Consider the following 17,952-nt stretch of genomic DNA (forward strand, 5'->3'; position numbering starts at 1 on the left):
AGAGCAGAATATAAAATCAGTGATACAGTCCTAACCTCAGTATGTGAGGAAAGGGATTTAGGGGTCATTATTTCAGAAGACTTAAAGGTAGGCAGACAATTTCATAGAGCAGCAGGAAATGCGCATTAAACGCTCTGCTGCCTCTGCCCTAGTGGGTAATGGAGTGCACAGGCGCGAGGATTATGTTGAACCGCGCAGGCGCTGGATTTGTCAATGACGGGAGGATGGAATCTGAAGTACCTAGGGCATGCCAGAGGGGTGAAAGGGGAGGGGTTTGATTTGAACAGCGCCGTGGGGCATGGGCACCGGCCGCATAAACGCCTCCCCTGGGCACCTTCAGAACCTAATTAGCATATGGAATAAAAGCGTTTTTAAGAAAAAATAGGCGATGGACAGCAATATGAAAGGTAAGAATATAATATGGGGAATGTAATGGATATCATGATTGTGGTGTATGATGATCATTTTAGGTGAAAGACTCCCTATAAGGACATTCAATTCCGCACTCGTAAGAACCCTGTCAGATAAATTGATGATTTGTAGTTCATCTGAAGCACCATCACTAGGACAGGGAATGGGGGGGGGGGGGGGCACATTGCTACTGTTCCTTCCTTGCCCTCAAGGACCCTGATTTGTTTTGTTTTATAATCGAACAAACGCCCTTCTCTAAAATCAGCAGTATCACACAGATATTGGGAGTGTTTTCTGTCCTTCAGCTGTGCAGTATACCTTTGAATGGCCTGCTCTAGTGCTTGTTCCTTTTTAGGAAAATCGGCTTGTGTGGAAAACTTTTTGGCAGCTTCAATCTGCTCCTGCAAAATGGTCGTGTTCTTCTCAAAGAGGGACTTTTCACCCTCCAACATGAGAACCATCAGCCTGAGGGAAGACTCTATGGATTCAGCTTCCCACTTTTTGATGAATTCAGGCAATCTCAAGCGTGCAGCAGGGGTTAGTGGGATCCTAACACCTCTTGGAACGATTTTGTTGCTCAGATAGGTCTATAGGGTCTGGTTTTTCTACCAGCCCCCTTCATATTCTTTGAAAGCCCCCGTAACGGAGGTACTAGTGCTGGGTAACTGAGCTTCTGAAAAGACAAGCTTTGCCTCACTGTCCCATTCTTCCTTATCAATTCCGCCAGCAAGAATTTCAGCCATCCCTTGAGAAATCATATACAAAATAGCAATGAAGAGATATAAAAAAAAATCATGGGCTGAAAAAAATGTTTTTTTGTGTTTGCGTAACTACATAAAGTGTCTCACTGACAGTGGAGGAACGCTATACAAAAAATTAACCTTTATTAATTGTTTATTAAAACAGTGTGTAACACACTAGGGGGAAAGGATACCCCAAGCCTGAGTTTGAGGATTGAGGACCTATATCTGAGATATCCAGAGGACTGTAAACACAGAGGTCTTGGATAATCAGATCAGGTGCAAATATCCCAATGTGGGCAATTAGTTGGAAACTGAAGGGGATATCTCAGCAGTCCAGAAGACGAAAAGCGTGACATCCGGATGTTCAGTTCGAACATTCATAACCGGGTGTCACTGCCAGACTGCTGAATATCACCCCAAGAGCAGGGTGTACATGGCTCACTAGTTAAGGGGCAAGCAAAGTCCCAGGTTGCCTAATGTGAGCCAGTAACTTAGCAATGCATGTGCGGCGTACATACACCATAAATGCCCGGTGCAGTGCAGCACAGCATAACACTAGTAAAAACACCCTGAGGTGCCTATTAGGAACTAATAACCTACATCTAAAGCGTCATACTCGACGCGTTTCATTGGTAGCAAATCATCAGGAGTACATAGAATGCGCTGGTAGGTTAGGTAGCTAGTAGGTGCATCTGCCACACTGAAGGTGACAGCCCTCCGGCCGTGAAGCGGCCGCTCGACGCGCCGGTTTTTTAAAGGATATGCTCCGCCCCAAGGGGAGGGGTTAATGATGACACGTGAGCTAGCAGCGCTAAGCTCTGCCCCAAAAGGGAAGGGCCCAACGGTGACGCGCGAGCCAGCAGCACTGCTCAGGAGGCGCCATAACAGCAAAGAGCCCGCCCAGCAGCGCTGCCCCCATGCCTAGAAGTGTCACCTGCCCCATATAAATAGAAAGGGATGGCATTAATACAGGTACCTGCAAGGAAAGGAAGGGACCAATGAGTGGGGGATAAATAAATAAAAAAACACCCGATGACCTGTGGCTATAATCAAACGTGCCCTGATGACAGAGACCCTAATCAATGTAAACAGTAACATTGTATGTGCGCTAGACACTGAACCTGTCAGGAAAGCTGCAAAACAGCTACCGTATATGAAACCTGCAGGTGCTAAGTGCAACAATGTGACAAAATCAGAATAAAAAGAAGAAAGTAACACTCATAAATGATATAAAAAGTGCAGGGCACTGCACAATTAATCAAAATGACAAACCGAGTGTATACTTATACAGCAGGAGCAACCCCAAGAAAATTTCAAAACCGGGGTCAACTGCTGAAAACATTAGCAAAGTGCAAACAGAAGCTGACAAAAAGTATGCCAACAGGACAAATGTTAAGCAGGAACACGGTACAACATAGCTATATGAAAATGACCAGCCAGACCCCTTCAACCAAGAGATTCACTCTATTCAAAGAGAGAGCTGCATAATGGCTATTCAATAAAGCAGGTGAATGAAATGTGATCATTCAATCCCTGTGGTCGGACAGTGCCCAGCCTCAACGTCCACTGGGCCTCCTTTTGGAGAACCATCTGGTCGAGATCACCTCCTTTGGTTGATGGTCTAATCACTTCTACCCCATGGAAGGTAACCGCACGGACATCACCTGCATGTAGCGCATAGACATGATGTGCAATTGGGGTGTCCGCCTCCTTGTGTCATTAAGGTGTTCCCCAAAAATGTCATTAAGGTGTTCCCCAATCCTGCGTTTGGAATTTGCGGATGGTTTTAAACACGCATTTACAGGTGGCCAGATACACCAATCCAAACGACCTACAGTTCACAAAGGATCTGATACTGTAGGACTTGGATGTAACTGTGCTGACAAATACTTTCCTTGTTTTTATGGAGATGCATGCAATACAACTGCTGCAACGGACTGTGCCTGCTATTGAGCCCTCCAGCCAGCTGCCTCAACGTGGGGTTTGAAAAAGTCGGTCCTTCAAATTGCGGCCTCTACGAAACGTAAAAGGTGTCCCACATCCTTGTCCATCTGGAGAATGCCCCAATGTTTATGTAGAATGTCCATCACCGGGCCATTGGCAGCATCAAATGTCGCAATTAAGCGAGTCTGTTCTTCAGCATCCTCTCCCGTCCTAGGATTAAGAAGGAATTCCCGCGTACAAGATGCAGCATGCTGGTACGCCGAGGACACCAGCCTCTGGGAATAACCACGCCGGAGAAATCTCAACTCCAAATCAGTAGCTTTCTCCCTAAAATCCGAAAAGGAGGAGCAATTCCGACGGACACAAAAAAATTGCCCCCAGTTTTTCTGCATCGAGGATTCGTTTAAATCGCAAGACCACGGAGCGTGAGTGAAATGAAGCTTCTAACTCACCGCTCCGTGGCCTCCCGTCGGCACCGTGCTGCAGGACCTAGCGTTCACACATAGTCTGCGCGCTGGCTGACTCTGTGTGACATCAGGTCCCTAGTGCATGCTGGGATAAAGACGCGTCTTCTACAGACTCCGGTGAACTCTGCACTGAAAGGTAAGTATAAAGTTAGCAGAGGCAGCAGCGGGGGAGGGGGGCGGAAATGGTGGCACCTGTGATTTGGCATGGGATGGGGGAAATGGGGGCACCTGTGATTTGGCATAGGGAAATGGGGGCACCTTTGATTTGGCATGTATAAAGTTATTGGCAGGGGGGGCATCTGTGATTTGGCATGTATAACATTATTGGCGGGGGGAGAGGGGTTAATGGGGGCACCTGTGATTTGGCACATGGAGAGGCTAATCTGGGGGAGTGGGGGACATGGTGGATGGCATGGAGGCACTGGGGAAGGGGGACATCAATGCAATCTGGATGGAGGGACTGATGGCAGTGCCATCATGGGGGCACTGGGGGACATGGCATGAAGGCGCTGCTGCTGATCTGATGGCACTGGGGGACATGGTGTATGGCATAGGAGGCACTGGGGAAGGGGGACATCATGGCAATCTGGATGGCATGGAGGGGCTGAAGGCAGTGCCATCATAGGGGCACTGGGGGACATGGCATGGAGGGGCTGCTGATCTGATATCACTGGGGGAGTGAGGGACATGGTGGATGGCATAGGAGGCACTGGGAAAGGGGGACATTTTTATAAAGCAATACGTTATTTTAAGGGTACTTTCACACTAGCGTTTTTCTTTTCTGGCATAGAGTTCCGTCCTAGGGGCTCTATACCAGAAATGAACTGATCAGTTTTATCCTAATGCATTCTGAATGGAGAGCAATCCGTTCAGGATGTCTTCAGTTCAGTCTTTTTGACTGTTCAGGACGGAGATAATACCGCAGCATGCTACGGTTTTATCTCCGGCCAAAAATCCGGAACACTTGCATTTTTTTCCATAGGAATGTATTAGTGCCGGATCCGGCATTCAAAATACCGCAATGCTGGATCTGTCCATGCGCAGACTGGTAAAAATGTGAAAACAAATAGGAACGGATCTGTTTGTCTGTATGACAAACAGACAGACGGATCCGTACTTGCAATGCATTTGTGAGACCGATCCGGATCCGTCTACATATGCTGTCCGTTTGCATGCAGATTGCCTGATCTGGCAGGCAGTTCCGTCGACGGAACTGCTTGCCGGATCACTGCCGCAAGTGTGAAAGTAGCCTTAGAAGGTTTTCTTATTAGATTAATTGATTAATTGTAAAAAATAATCAATAGAATACTCAATTACTTAGGCTTTCTTGACGTCCACTAAGTAGAGCTGTAAAAATAGAACTCATAAAACCTTTACTTTACAAAAATGAAAAATAATGTGCAGACAATACCAAATGTGACAATGAACTCCTCTTTTACCATGTGGATATTCTTTGACCCAATTCTAAAGTATATCATAACCAACATGCTGCATGTATCAAAAACTTTTAACTTTAAGTACTTACATTCTCCTTCACCAACGAAACATACAGTACACAGCACATATTCTATTCATTCATGATTTACAACACACATCTATAACTTCAGAACATCTAGGGTTGTTTCGGGTATTGAACTTTCGATACCCAATCAATACTTTTAGCCCGGTATCGATACGATACCAGGATTTGTCTTTTATCGATACTAGGCTGTGCTACTGCACAGCCCAGTATTAGAGAATATGGATCGCGCTGCTCTCAGCGTGCGCCATGTTCCCTCAGTAGCACAGGGGAGACAGAAGCAGTCTCTCCCTCCCCCTGTGCTGCTGCTGCCTCCAATGAGATCGCGGAGGAGGGAAGGGGCTGTGGCCACTGCGCCACCATACATTTAATACATTACAAATGCAGGCGGCGGCAGAAACACATTGCCGACACCCTGCCTCTGACGGGGTGCTGCGATCCGCTGCAATTAACCCCTGAGGGGTTAACTGCCGCTGATCGCAGCGCCCTGTCAGAGGTCGGGTGCCGGCAATGTGTTTCTGCCGCCAGCTGTATTTGTATATTAAACATTAATTATCATTGGTGGTGCAGTGAGCATCCCCCCCCCCCCCGGTATTAAAAACATTGGTGGCATTAGAGTCCCCTCACCTCCTCTCATTGGTGGCAGTGGCAGCTTCTGATCTGCCATGGTCCGCTCCCTGCTGCTGTGTGTACTATGCACAGGGCAGCAGGGAGAGTGTGAAGTCCTAATCACCCTAACAGAGCTCTATTAGGGCGAATAGGACAAGGGATTTAAAGATCCCAGGTTCTAGCCTCTAAGGGGGGAAATAGCTATTAAATAAACTGTAAAAAAAACACACCAAAATATTAAGTATAATTCGCCCCCTTTCCCAATTTTACATATAAAATATATAAACAATAAATAAATAAAATATTACATATCGCCACGTCCAAAAAGTCCAAACTATTAAAACATTAAAAAACATCTCCTATGCGGTAAACGCCTATGCGGTATCCTATTTTTGTCCCCCCCAAAAATAGGATAGGACTGTTCTTTTATGGGCTGGACGTTCCATAAAATGCGAAATGCAAGTGGCTTTTTTGGTGTTTTATTTTATTTGTGTGGTGTCGAGTATCGCAATACTTTTTTATGGTATCGAAACCGAATCAAAATTTTGGGATGGAAACAACCCTAAGAACATCAACATCAGAGTTCCTGGGACAGAAGACAAGCATGGTAATTTATATGATCAGAAGTCTAAACTTCACAATCACCAATGGCCGCAGTACGCACTGACATCTCTAGGACTATAGCCACTGGGGTAGATGTCAGACAGAGATCGATCTTAATACTGCATTGTAGCTTGCAGTAGCTGCAGTATGTTCTTGGGGGAGATAGCATTAAATACGGGGGCAAGCTGCCGTGCTCTTCTAACATCAGGGATTAAACCACATGGCTGCCAAAGCAATATCTGGGACAGGGATCACTGCAATTCTACATTAGACTATATTCCTTTATACCGTAAGTGTCAAATGTGAAGATCCCTCACTGGATGAACTATATATATTGGGGGTTTGATTGACAAGCTGATCAAATGCCTTTAATAGCCTCGAAGGGCTGGTTACACAAAGCACTTTACACATTCTGAAGTATTTATTAATGTTACCCTGCATTGTCATGGGTCTCTCTAGATGAGTTTGCTTCTGTCCCTTCACCGAAGCAGAGTGCTGGGGGTGCACTAACATATGGAGGAGGATTAGGCAATCCACCAAGCGACATTGAAACTCTCTCTTTTGGTACATCTATGACTTGAGACAAAGGGGACCGAATCTCATTGAGCCTGCACCATGTTCTTCCTCTTTTTCTACCTCATGTTGTCAGTTTTTTTTCACAGGTTTCAATCCACTGCTTCTATTCTACCTTTGGAACTCTCTCCATCTTTCAAGATTTAAACAACCATCTTTTGGCATACCTGCTCTCCTAAAAATTCTGTTAATATCTCTCAATGCCCCTCCTCCACACCATCTCTCTATGATATCCACTGCAGTCATCTCCCTCCCTCTTTCAGAGCCTTTGACTGTCTGGTTCCCATTGAAGAAGAGTGGATCCGACCCTTCTTCCACCACACGCGAACACAATGATTCACGCCTCGCTGGCTGCTCGCACACAGCGTCCACTAACCAGCCCCAGTCACTTGCAGACAGCGTCCACAGACTGGGTCCCAGTCGCTCGCTTCCCGAGTCCACAGACTAGGCTCCAACCTGCTCGCACACAGCGTCCACAGACTGGGTCCCAGTCGCTCGCTTCCCGAGTCCACAGACTAGGCTCCAACCTGCTCGCACACAGCGTCCACAGACTGGGCCCCAGTCGCTCGCTTCCCGAGTCCACAGACTAGGCTCCAACCTGCTCGCACACAGCGTCCACAGACTGGGCCCCAGTCGCTCGCTTCCCGAGTCCACAGACTAGGCTCCAACCTGCTCGCACACAGCGTCCACAGACTGGGTCCCAGTCGCTCACTTCCCGAGTCCACAGACTAGGCTCCAACCTGCTCGCACACAGCGTCCACAGACTGGGCCCCAGTCGCTCGCTTCCCGAGTCCACAGACTAGGCTCCAACCTGCTCGCACACAGCGTCCACAGACTGGGTCCCAGTCGCTCACTTCCCGAGTCCACAGACTAGGCTCCAACCTGCTCGCACACAGCGTCCACAGGTTGAGTACCTTGGGTACCTATGGATATCACGGAGAGGTGGGCACTTTAATAGTTCACTGACTACGTGCAGGCACTGTTACTCAAATTTCTCTCGGTTTTCTCCCACTTCCTAGTTCCTACCACTAAATCCTGGACCCTTGATATCCTGCTTCCCATACGGTCTTTTCCAATTTATGCAGTATCTTTGAACACACAAACATGGACTACTCTTTAACTTACAGTTCTTTGTAATGTAATGAACACCACGTGGTATTGGTACACAGTATCTTGTTCTTTTACAGCCCCCACCTTCACACTTATCAGTCTCATTTACCACACAAGAATCGCATTACACCTAGGTTTCAAACAACCCGTTCATACATTGCTCCATAGACAAGGGTGTTCTTTGAATCCCCAGATTCAACAAAAGGACAATACCTGAACAATGGTCATGACAAGTGGGAAGGCACAGTAAGAACAAAATATCTTACCTGTGTAATTAAAGGTGCTCTTCCACCCTTTAACACCCTTATTTTTCTTTGTATTACTTTTTTGACTTTTAAAAGTACCTGATATATGTTCCAACACATGCAGCTGCCTTCATTGCTCAGTATCCGCTGCTTGACAAAAAAATAATTCTGTGGAGCAGTGACCAGTGTTCCCTCTAAGCCCTGGCAGCTGCTGAGCGGGGTCGGCTCAGAGCTGGGCACAGCGCCATCAAAAGTGGGTGAAAGGAAAACCTAAGATAATTGTCACATCAGAGAGCATACAGTGTAACCCCTGCACCATCCTGTACAATACAGTATAATCCCTGCACCATGCTGTGTAATATACAGTATAATCCCTACACCATGCAGTACAGAATGGATTATAATCCCTGCCCCATGCTGTGTAATATACAGTATAATCCCTACACCATGCAGTACAGAATGCATTATAATCCCTGCCCCATGCTGTGTAATATACAGTATAATCCCTACACCATGCAGTACAGAATGCATTATAATCCCTGCCCCATGCTGTGTAATATACAGTATAATCCATACACATACCATAAAATATACAGTATAATTCATACACCATGCTGTACAGTATACATTATAATCCCTGCATCATGCCGTACAATATACAGTATAGTTCATACACCATGCTGTACAATATACAGTATAATCCATACACTATGCCGTACAATTTACACAACCCCACAGTGTAGGTGTTATACTGTATATTGTACGGCATGGTGTCTGAACTATACTGTATATTGTACAGCATGGTGTATGAACTATACTGTCTATTGAAATGGACGGTGTATGGATTATACTGTATATTGTACAGCATGGTGCAAGGATTATACTGTATATTGTACGGCATGGTGCAGGGATTATAATGTATACTGTACAGCAAATGAATGGAGGTTACATTATGCCGGACAATATAACACCTGCGCCATGCTGTACAATAAACGGTATAACCCCTACACAGTGTAGAGGTATACTGTATATTGTGTGGCACAGTGTATGCTATATGTGTAAAATATAAACATATTCCTCATGAAAACTTACAATTACTTGGCTTGGCCCTTGGGGATCTCGGACGCCATTTCAACACTTCGGATGGGGGTCTAGGTCGAAGAACATGCCGTCCCCTCCTCTTTTCACATGTTCTCCTCTTCCTGTAGCAGCAGGGCATGAGGAAGAAGGCGGGGCCAGCTTGGAGCGCCGCACAGGAACTTCCTGACGCTGTATAATGTCAGGACGTTAAGGGAACTGTGGGCAGTATGGTGGGTGCCTGTTCCGAGTTCTAGGGTCATCTACTATAGCAATGCACACAGTGAAAGTTGTGTGCATTGCCAGGATGGGCTTCCCCAGAGTACAGAACAGGCATACACTATTACATGAAGTCCGGGCTGCGGCGGTGAGCGGGCCTGCAGAGGTCCTGAGTGAAGGCATAAAGGAAGCCGCTCGCCCGCGCAGCTTACAGGGAGCACTGGCAGTGGCCACTGAGGTAAGAATGCAGCTGCATTAGTTGGAACACGTCAGGTCTTCTTTAATCTGACCCTAATAATATTTCTGTTCATTACAACAGGAGCATACATGGTTCCCTACCTGATTTTACTCCTTTTGATTGGCATCCCTCTCTTCTTCCTTGAACTGGCTGTGGGGCAGAGAATCCGCAGAGGTAGCATCGGCGTATGGAATTACATATGTCCTCGGCTTGGAGGAATTGGCTATGCGAGCTGTCTTGTAAGTATTGCCTATAGTATTAGTACACTATGGGGGACATTTATCAAAGACATTTTACTCTGGTCTATGATATCCCCTGCTCTGCCAGAGGATTCATTTAATTTATGACAAGACGCAGGTCTCTGCATAAATTAGGAGCATCGTTTGGCAGTCCATGCGCCTATACTGAAATCTGCAGCAGCTCGGAGCTGCCGTAGATTTCAGTCTTTGACAGTAGAAAACTAGCATAAAGGAAGATATATTAAGTGGGCTCTTCTTTCCTAGGACCTTTTCCTGAGTATGCCTCTTTGAAAATCATTTCAGCAAAGACCATGTACCAAAAGCCAAATAGGTGTATTTCCCTTCTGAGCCCTGCTGTGTGCTCAAAAAGCTGTTTATGAGCACTTATGGTGTATAGCCATAAGGAGAAATTTTTTAACAATTTGCTTGGTGTTTTTCTCCTATTAATCCTTGTGAAGATTAAAGATTTTGAGGGGTTGAAATACTCACTATACCCCTAAATAAATTCCTTAAAGGTGTAATTTCCAAAATGGAGTCTTTTGGGTGTGTATATTTTTGGCACCTCAAGGCATCTGTAGACCTGAAAAGGTGCCAAAAAATCCACCAGTATTAGATTCAGGCAGGACACTAGGACCACATATGAGATACTTCTAAAAACTGAAGAATCGAATTACTAACTAATAATAATAATATTTATTTATATAGCACCATAATATCCCGCAGCACTTTAAAAATTCAGAGGGTTCATGTACAAAACAAAAGAGATCACAACGTAACTGGCTAATATACAACTGAAACACTAGGAGTCCAGGGCCCTGCTCGCAAGAGCTTACAATCTATGAGGAATTGGGGGTGACACATAGTTGATGTAGTTGTGATATGTATTGAAAGCAGTGGTGTAGGCCGATCTGCTTTGGGTGTGGGACTGTTAGAAGATCGAGTTCAGGTTTGAGGAGTTGGTGGGGGAGGAGTTTACTCAGAAAAATGTGATTTTAGGATGCTTGATAAACCTGCCTGAAAAGATGTGTTTTTAAGGCACGTTTGAAGGTAGGAAAGTTGTGAATTGACATAATATTCCAGGGCAGAGCATTCCAGAGAGTAGGGTGCAGCTCAAGAAAAGTCTTGAAGATAGGAGTGAGAGGTACGAATTATGGTGGATTTTAATCTTAGGTCACTAACAGAAAAGAGAGCATGAGTAGGGTGGTAGACGGAAATGAGGGAGGAGATGTATGGAGGTGCAGCACTGTGGAGAGCTTTGTGGGTGAGGGTGAGAAGTTTAAACTGTATTCTGTGGTGGATGGGCAACCCGTGAAGTGATTGGCACACGCTAGTAGCATCAGTATAGATGGATGGCTGCAGTATTTAGGACAGACTGAAGGGGGGGAGACTTTAGTGAGAAGGAGACCGATTAGTGATGAGTTGCAGTAGTCAAGAAGAGAATGATTCAAGGCAACAACAATAGTTTTTGCCGTTTCCATTGTAAGAAAAGGGCGGAATCCGGTAATATTCTTGAGGTGCAGATGACAAGAGCGTGCAAGTGATTTAGATATGGGGAACAAAGGAAAAATCTAAGTCAAATGTGGCCCCAAGACAGTGGGTGTGTTGCACAGGAGTTATTATAGTGCTGTAGACAGAAATTAAAATATCAAGTTCAGGTGGGTTAGTAGATGGGGGGGAAAGACAAGAAGTTCAGTTTTTGAGGGATTCAGTTTTAGATACAGAGAGGACATGATGTTAGAGACAGCTGCCAGACAATCACTGGTGTTTTGGAGTAAAGCAGGGGTGATGTCAGGGGATGAAGTGTATAGTTGGGTGTCGTCAGCAAAGAGATGGTACCGAAAGCCAAATCTACTGATAGTCTGTTCGATGGGGGCTGTGTAGAGGGAGAAGAGTAGAGGACCTAGTACTGAACCCTGAGGAATCCCAAAATCCTGAGGAATTGGAGAAGAAGTAAAATCAGTGAATGATACACTAAAAGAGCGGGCAGAAAGACAGGAAGAGAACTAGGAGAGAGCAGTGTCCAGTGGAGCATGGTGAGGAGGAGTTTATGGTCTACGGTATCAAACGCTGCAGAGAGATCCAGAAGAATCAATAGAGAATAATCGCCATTTCTTTTTGCTGTCAAGAGATCGTTAGACACTTTAGTAAAGGCATTTTCTGTATAGTGGAGAGGGCGAAAGGCAGATTGTAAGGGGTCAAGAAGAGAGTTTGCAAAGATATAGCTTATTAAGCAAGAGTAGTATGTTATTTTTTTTTGAGTATTGGATTGTGGTGATTAATATCACCTTGGTAGCCCTATTTCAACTTTTCACTGTGTATTCAATTACCCCTTAACCACTTGCCGTCACGGTAACGCTGATAGGCGTCCGGACGGCAGCGCTCTCAGGTCTCAGTGACGCCTATTGGCGTCATCTCGTGAGACCTGAGATTTCCTGTGAACACGCGCTCACAGGAGCGCGCGTTTACAGGATTGCCCAGTATTCGAGTTTAACTACAGCCTGCCAGCGCTGGTCATTGGCTGGCAGGCTGTAGATTTTTAAAATAACCAATGAAATAGGTATATCAGACGCTATTTTGTAAATAGCGTCTGATATACCTGCTCCTCTGGTGGTCCCTTTTGCTTGGATCGACCACCAGAGGACACAGGCAGCTCTGTAAGTAGCACCAAGCACCACACACACATTACACCCCCCCCTGTCACTTATTAACTCCTTATTAACCCCTGATCACACCCATATAGACTCCCTAATCACCCCCCTGTCATTGATCACTTCCCTGTAAGGGTCCCTTATCACCGCCAGTTAGTTAGCTACTTGTTAGGTACAAACCGGATTCCAAAAAAGTTGGGACACTAAACAAATTGTGAATAAAAACTGAATGCAATGATGTGGAGATGGCAAATGTCAATATTTTATTTGTAATAGAACGTAGATGACAGATCAAACGTTTAATCCGAGTAAATGTATCATTTTAAAGGAAAAATACGTTGATTCAAAATTTCACGGTGTCAACAAATCCCCAAAAAGTTGGGACAAGTAGCAATAAGAGGCTGGAAAAAGTAAATTTGAGCATAACGAAGAGCTGGAAGACCAAATAACACTAATTAGGTCAATTGGCAACATGATTGGGTATAAAAAGAGCTTCTCAGAGTGGCAGTGTCTCTCAGAAGCCAAGATGGGTAGAGGATCACCAATTCCCACAATGTTGCGCAGAAAGATAGTGGAGCAATATCAGAAAGGTGTTACCCAGCGAAAAATTGCAAAGACTTTGCATCTATCATCATCAACTGTGCATAACATCATCCGAAGATTCAGAGAATCTGGAACAATCTCTGTGCGTAAGGGTCAAGGCCGTAAAACCATACTGGATGCCCGTGATCTCCGGGCCCTTAAACGACACTGCACCACAAACAGGAATGCTACTGCAAAGGAAATCACAGAATGGGCTCAGGAATACTTCCAGAAACCATTGTCAGTGAACACAATCCACCGTGCCATCCGCCGTTGCCAGCTGAAACTCTACAGTGCAAAGAAGAAGCCATTTCTAAGCAAGATCCACAAGCTCAGGCGTTTTCACTGGGCCAGGGATCATTTAAAATGGAGTGTGGCAAAATGGAAGACTGTTCTGTGGTCAGACGAGTCACGATTCGAAGTTCTTTTTGGAAATCTGGGACGCCATGTCATCCGGACCAAAGAGGACAAGGACAACCCAAGTTGTTATCAACGCTCAGTTCAGAAGCCTGCATCTCTGATAGTATGGGGTTGCATGAGTGCGTGTGGCATGGGCAGCTTGCATGTCTGGAAAGGCACCATCAATGCAGAAAAATATATTCAGGTTCTAGAACAACATATGCTCCCATCCAGACGTCATCTCTTTCAGGGAAGACCCTGCATTTTTCAACAAGATAATGCCAGACCACATTCTGCATCAATCACAACATCATGGCTGCGTAGGAGAAGGATCCGGGTACTGAAATGGCCAGTCTGCAGTCCAGATCTTTCACCTATAGAGAACATTTGGCGCATCATAAAGAGGAAGGTGCAACAAAGAAGGCCCAAGACGATTGAACAGTTAGAGGCCTGTATTAGACAAGAATGGAAGAGCATTCCTATTTCTAAACTTGAGAAACTGGTCTCCTCGGTCCCCAGACGTCTGTTGAGTGTTGTAAGAAGAAGGGGAGATGCCACACAGTGGTGAAAATGGCCTTGTCCCAACTTTTTGGGGATTTGTTGACACCATGAAATTCTAATTCAACATATTTTTCCCTTAAAATGGTAAATTTTCTCAGTTTAAACTTTTGTTCCGTGATTTATGTTCTATTCTGAATAAAATATTAGAAGTTGGCACCTCCACATCATTGCATTCAGTTTTTATTCACGATTTGTATAGTGTCCCAACTTTTTTGGAATCCGGTTTGTAGTTAGCGCCCAGCCCACCGCACCGCAGTCACTGATTAGTTGCTGATTAGCGTCATCTCTGTCGCTAATCAGCACTAGTACTATATAGTATCTGTAAGTGATCAAGACTGATCGCAATCAGATCTATATAAGTACATTAGGGTCACCTTAGGCTCTACAAAAAACGCAGTGTTCGCCCGATCAGGCCTGATCTTGTGTGCACACTTGCGTTCAGTCCGCCGCACCGCAGTAACAGAATTATTTTTTTTCTGATCACTGCAAAACACCGTAAAATCGCTGCGGCGCTATAAAGATCACTTTTGAGCTTTTTGGATCTTTATTAGCGATCGCAGCTTTACTTCGCAAGCACTCCTTTTTACTAGGCAGGTGTGCTCTTTTTCCTGGGTAGTCTCAGAGGAATACCACCTAAATTTAGTTAGCCCAAAATGTCAAAAAAGGGGTATTCCGCTGAAGAGGCCTACAGGATTCTGGCCCTGATGGATGAAAGCGATGGGGACGCCTCACCCGCTGAATCCAGTGGTTCAGAATATGAACCTGTAGACAGCAGTGGCACTCTAACCGCTAGTGAAGATGACGAGGTAAAGGCCCCTGCTATGGTCAGGCGTACCCGACCCCATGTCAGTGTTCTGCATACCCCGCGTGATGAGCCTCATTTGCAGCAGAGTGGTGCTAGCGCTGAACTTTTTTATGGTGCGGCATACACCAGCAGCGCAGCACATCCTGGACCTTCTACCAGCACTGCCGTATTCCCTGGTGAAGTGGCGAGCACCAGAAGGGCAGTTCAAGCTGGTACGGTGGCACGTGCAGTAACTCCCCCGTCGCAGCCACCACGTTCACAGGCCCGTAGAGCCCTTAGTCTCCCAGAGGTGCTGGCAAACCCAAATTGGCAATCCCCTGCTTCCGCCGCACCCGTATTGCCCCCTTTCACCGCCTAGTCTGGAGTTCGCGTGGAGACAGCTCATTTAGGATCAGCCCTTGAGTTCTTCACCGCGGATCTCTATGACTTAGTTGTGGCAGAAACCAACCGCTACGCCACACAGTATATAACCGCCAATCCGGAAAGCTTCTATGCCCAGCCTTTCCGGTGGAAACCAGTCACAGTTTCTGAATTAAAAATATTTTTGGGCCTTATCCTCAGCATGGGTCTAACAAAAAAAAATGTATTGTGGTCCTACATTACATGCCCATGTTCTCTGCTGCTATGTCCAGGGCACGTTTTGAGGTCACCATGCGCTTTATGCATTTCACTGACAATAAAACCTGTCATCCAAGAGGCCACCCTGCTTATGAACGGCTCCACAAAATTCTGCCCCTCATAGACCATTTGTCATCCAGGTTTGCAGATGTGTATACCCCCAATCAGAACATCTGCATAGACGAGTCCCTTGTACATTTTACCGGGCGCCTTGGCATCAAACAGTACATCCCCAGCAAGCACGCCCGGTATGGGGTCAAACTGTATAAGCTCTGTGAAAGGGCCACAGGCTATACATATTGTTTTAGGGTCTATGAGAGAAAAGACTCAAAACTGGAGCCGGTCGGATGCCCTGACTACCTGGGGAGCAGTGGCAAGATTGTCTGGGACTTGGTGTCACCCTTACTCCAAAAGGGGTACCACTTGTACGTGGACAATTTTTACACAAGCGTGGCCCTCTTTCGGCACTTACATATAGTCGGAATTCAATGCTGTGGCACCGCGCGACCTAGTCGCCGGGGCTTCCCCCAACGGCTCGTTAATACCAGACTTGCACGGGGGGAGAGGGCTGCCTTGTGTGACCAAGAACTACTCGCGGTGAAGTGGAGGGACGTTTACCTTCTGTCCACCATTCACACAGACACGACTGTACAAATTGAAAGGGCAACTGGAGTCATTGAGAAACCCCTCTCTGTCCATGACTATAACCTTTACATGGGAGGGGTGGACTTCAATGACCAGATGTTGGCTCCCTATTTAGTGTCCTGCCGCACCAGACGCTGGTATAAGAAGGTGTCTGTTTATTTAATTTATTTGGCTGTGTATAATAGTTTTGTTCTCTACAGTAAGGCTGAGAGAACGGGATCCTTCCTAAAATTCCAGGAAGAGATCATTTCGGAACTCCTGTCCGTGCCCCAAGTCCCTGTTGTAGTTAGCCGGCTACATCACAGACACTTCCCGAGTGTCTATCCTGGTACCCCAACTCACCGTTCCCCAAGAAAAAGATGTCGTGTCTGTAGCAGGGCTGGAATAAGGCGTGACACCACCGTTTTTTGTCCTGACTGTCCTGACCAGCCTGCCAATGCATAGAAGAGTGTTTCCGCAAGTACCACACACAGGTACACTATTAGTGTAGGGATCGCGTGACACAGGACAAGCACACAGGGGTCTTAGGGCCCGTATGCTCAATATAAGGAGAATAGCAGAAACTCCTAATGCTGGCCATACATGTAATGATTGTGGAGACCCTCAAATGCCAGGGCAGTACAAACACCCCACAAATGACCCCATTTTGGAAAGAAGACACCACAAGGTATTCGCTGAGGGGCATATTGAGTCCATGAAAGATTGAACTTTTTGTCACAAGTTAGCGGAAAGGGAGACTTTGTGAAAAAAACTAAAAAAATTTCCGCTAACTTGTGCCAAAAAAAAAAATCTTCTATGAACTCGCCATGCCCCTCACGGAATACCTTGGGGTGTCTTCTTTCCAAAATGGGGTCACATGTGGGGTATTTATACTGCCCTGGCATTTTAGGGGCCCTAAAGCGTGAGAAGAAGTCTGGAATCCAAATGTCTCTAAAAATGCAGACGGATCCGTTCTGAACAGATCCAAACGTCTGCATTATAGGAGCGGATCCGTCTGTGCAGGCAGCAGACGGACCCGCTCTGAACGCAAGTGTGAAAGTAGCCTTAACCGTTATAAAATTAAAAATGAAAAACACCCAGAAAAAACAACAACAAAGAATTATATTGGTAGCTCTACAAATAAACAGTTGGGCCTGTTAAACACCACATGTGCAAAATTGCGTGCAAAAGTGTGTTTTTATTTAAGACCAAACACACAGTGGACATTACTGGGTTAGGCTACTTTCACACTTGCGTTCGGGGTTCCGCTTGTGAGCTCCGTTTGAAGGCTCTCACAAGCGGCCCCGAACGGATCCGTACAGCCCCAATGCATTCTGAGTGGATGCGGATCCGCTCAGAATGCATCAGTTTGGCACCGTTTGCCTCCGTTCCGCTCAGCAGGCGGACACCCGAACGCAGCTTGCAGCGTTTTTGTGTCCGCCTGGCCGTGCGGATCCAAACGGATCCGTCCAGACTTACAATGCAAGTCAATGGGGACGGATCCGTTTGACGTTGACACAATATGGTGCAATTTCAAACGGATCCGTCCCCCATTGACTTTCAATGTAAAGTCAGGAGTCCCCTATTAATATACCATCAGATCGGAATTTTCTCCAATCCGATGGTATATTTTAACTTAGAGGCGTTCCCATGGTGATGGGGACGCTTTATGTTAGAATATACCATCGGATTTGAGTTAGATCGTGAAACTCAAATCC

The 17,952-nt window shown here is 45.9% G+C and overlaps 1 protein-coding gene across 1 annotated transcript in view; it reads left to right on the plus strand.

Annotated features, from left to right (window-relative positions):
- Positions 1-17,952, plus strand: part of SLC6A17 (solute carrier family 6 member 17) — a 49,448-nt gene that overhangs the window by 11,367 nt on the left and 20,129 nt on the right. The window contains exon 2 of the mRNA XM_040422197.1: positions 9,840-9,997. Coding sequence (XP_040278131.1) covers positions 9,840-9,997 — 158 coding nt within the window. The remainder of the gene's footprint in view (positions 1-9,839; positions 9,998-17,952) is intronic.

This window comes from Bufo bufo, chromosome 3 (genome assembly GCF_905171765.1).
Source record: "Bufo bufo chromosome 3, aBufBuf1.1, whole genome shotgun sequence".
Taxonomy (NCBI): Eukaryota; Metazoa; Chordata; class Amphibia; order Anura; family Bufonidae; genus Bufo; species Bufo bufo.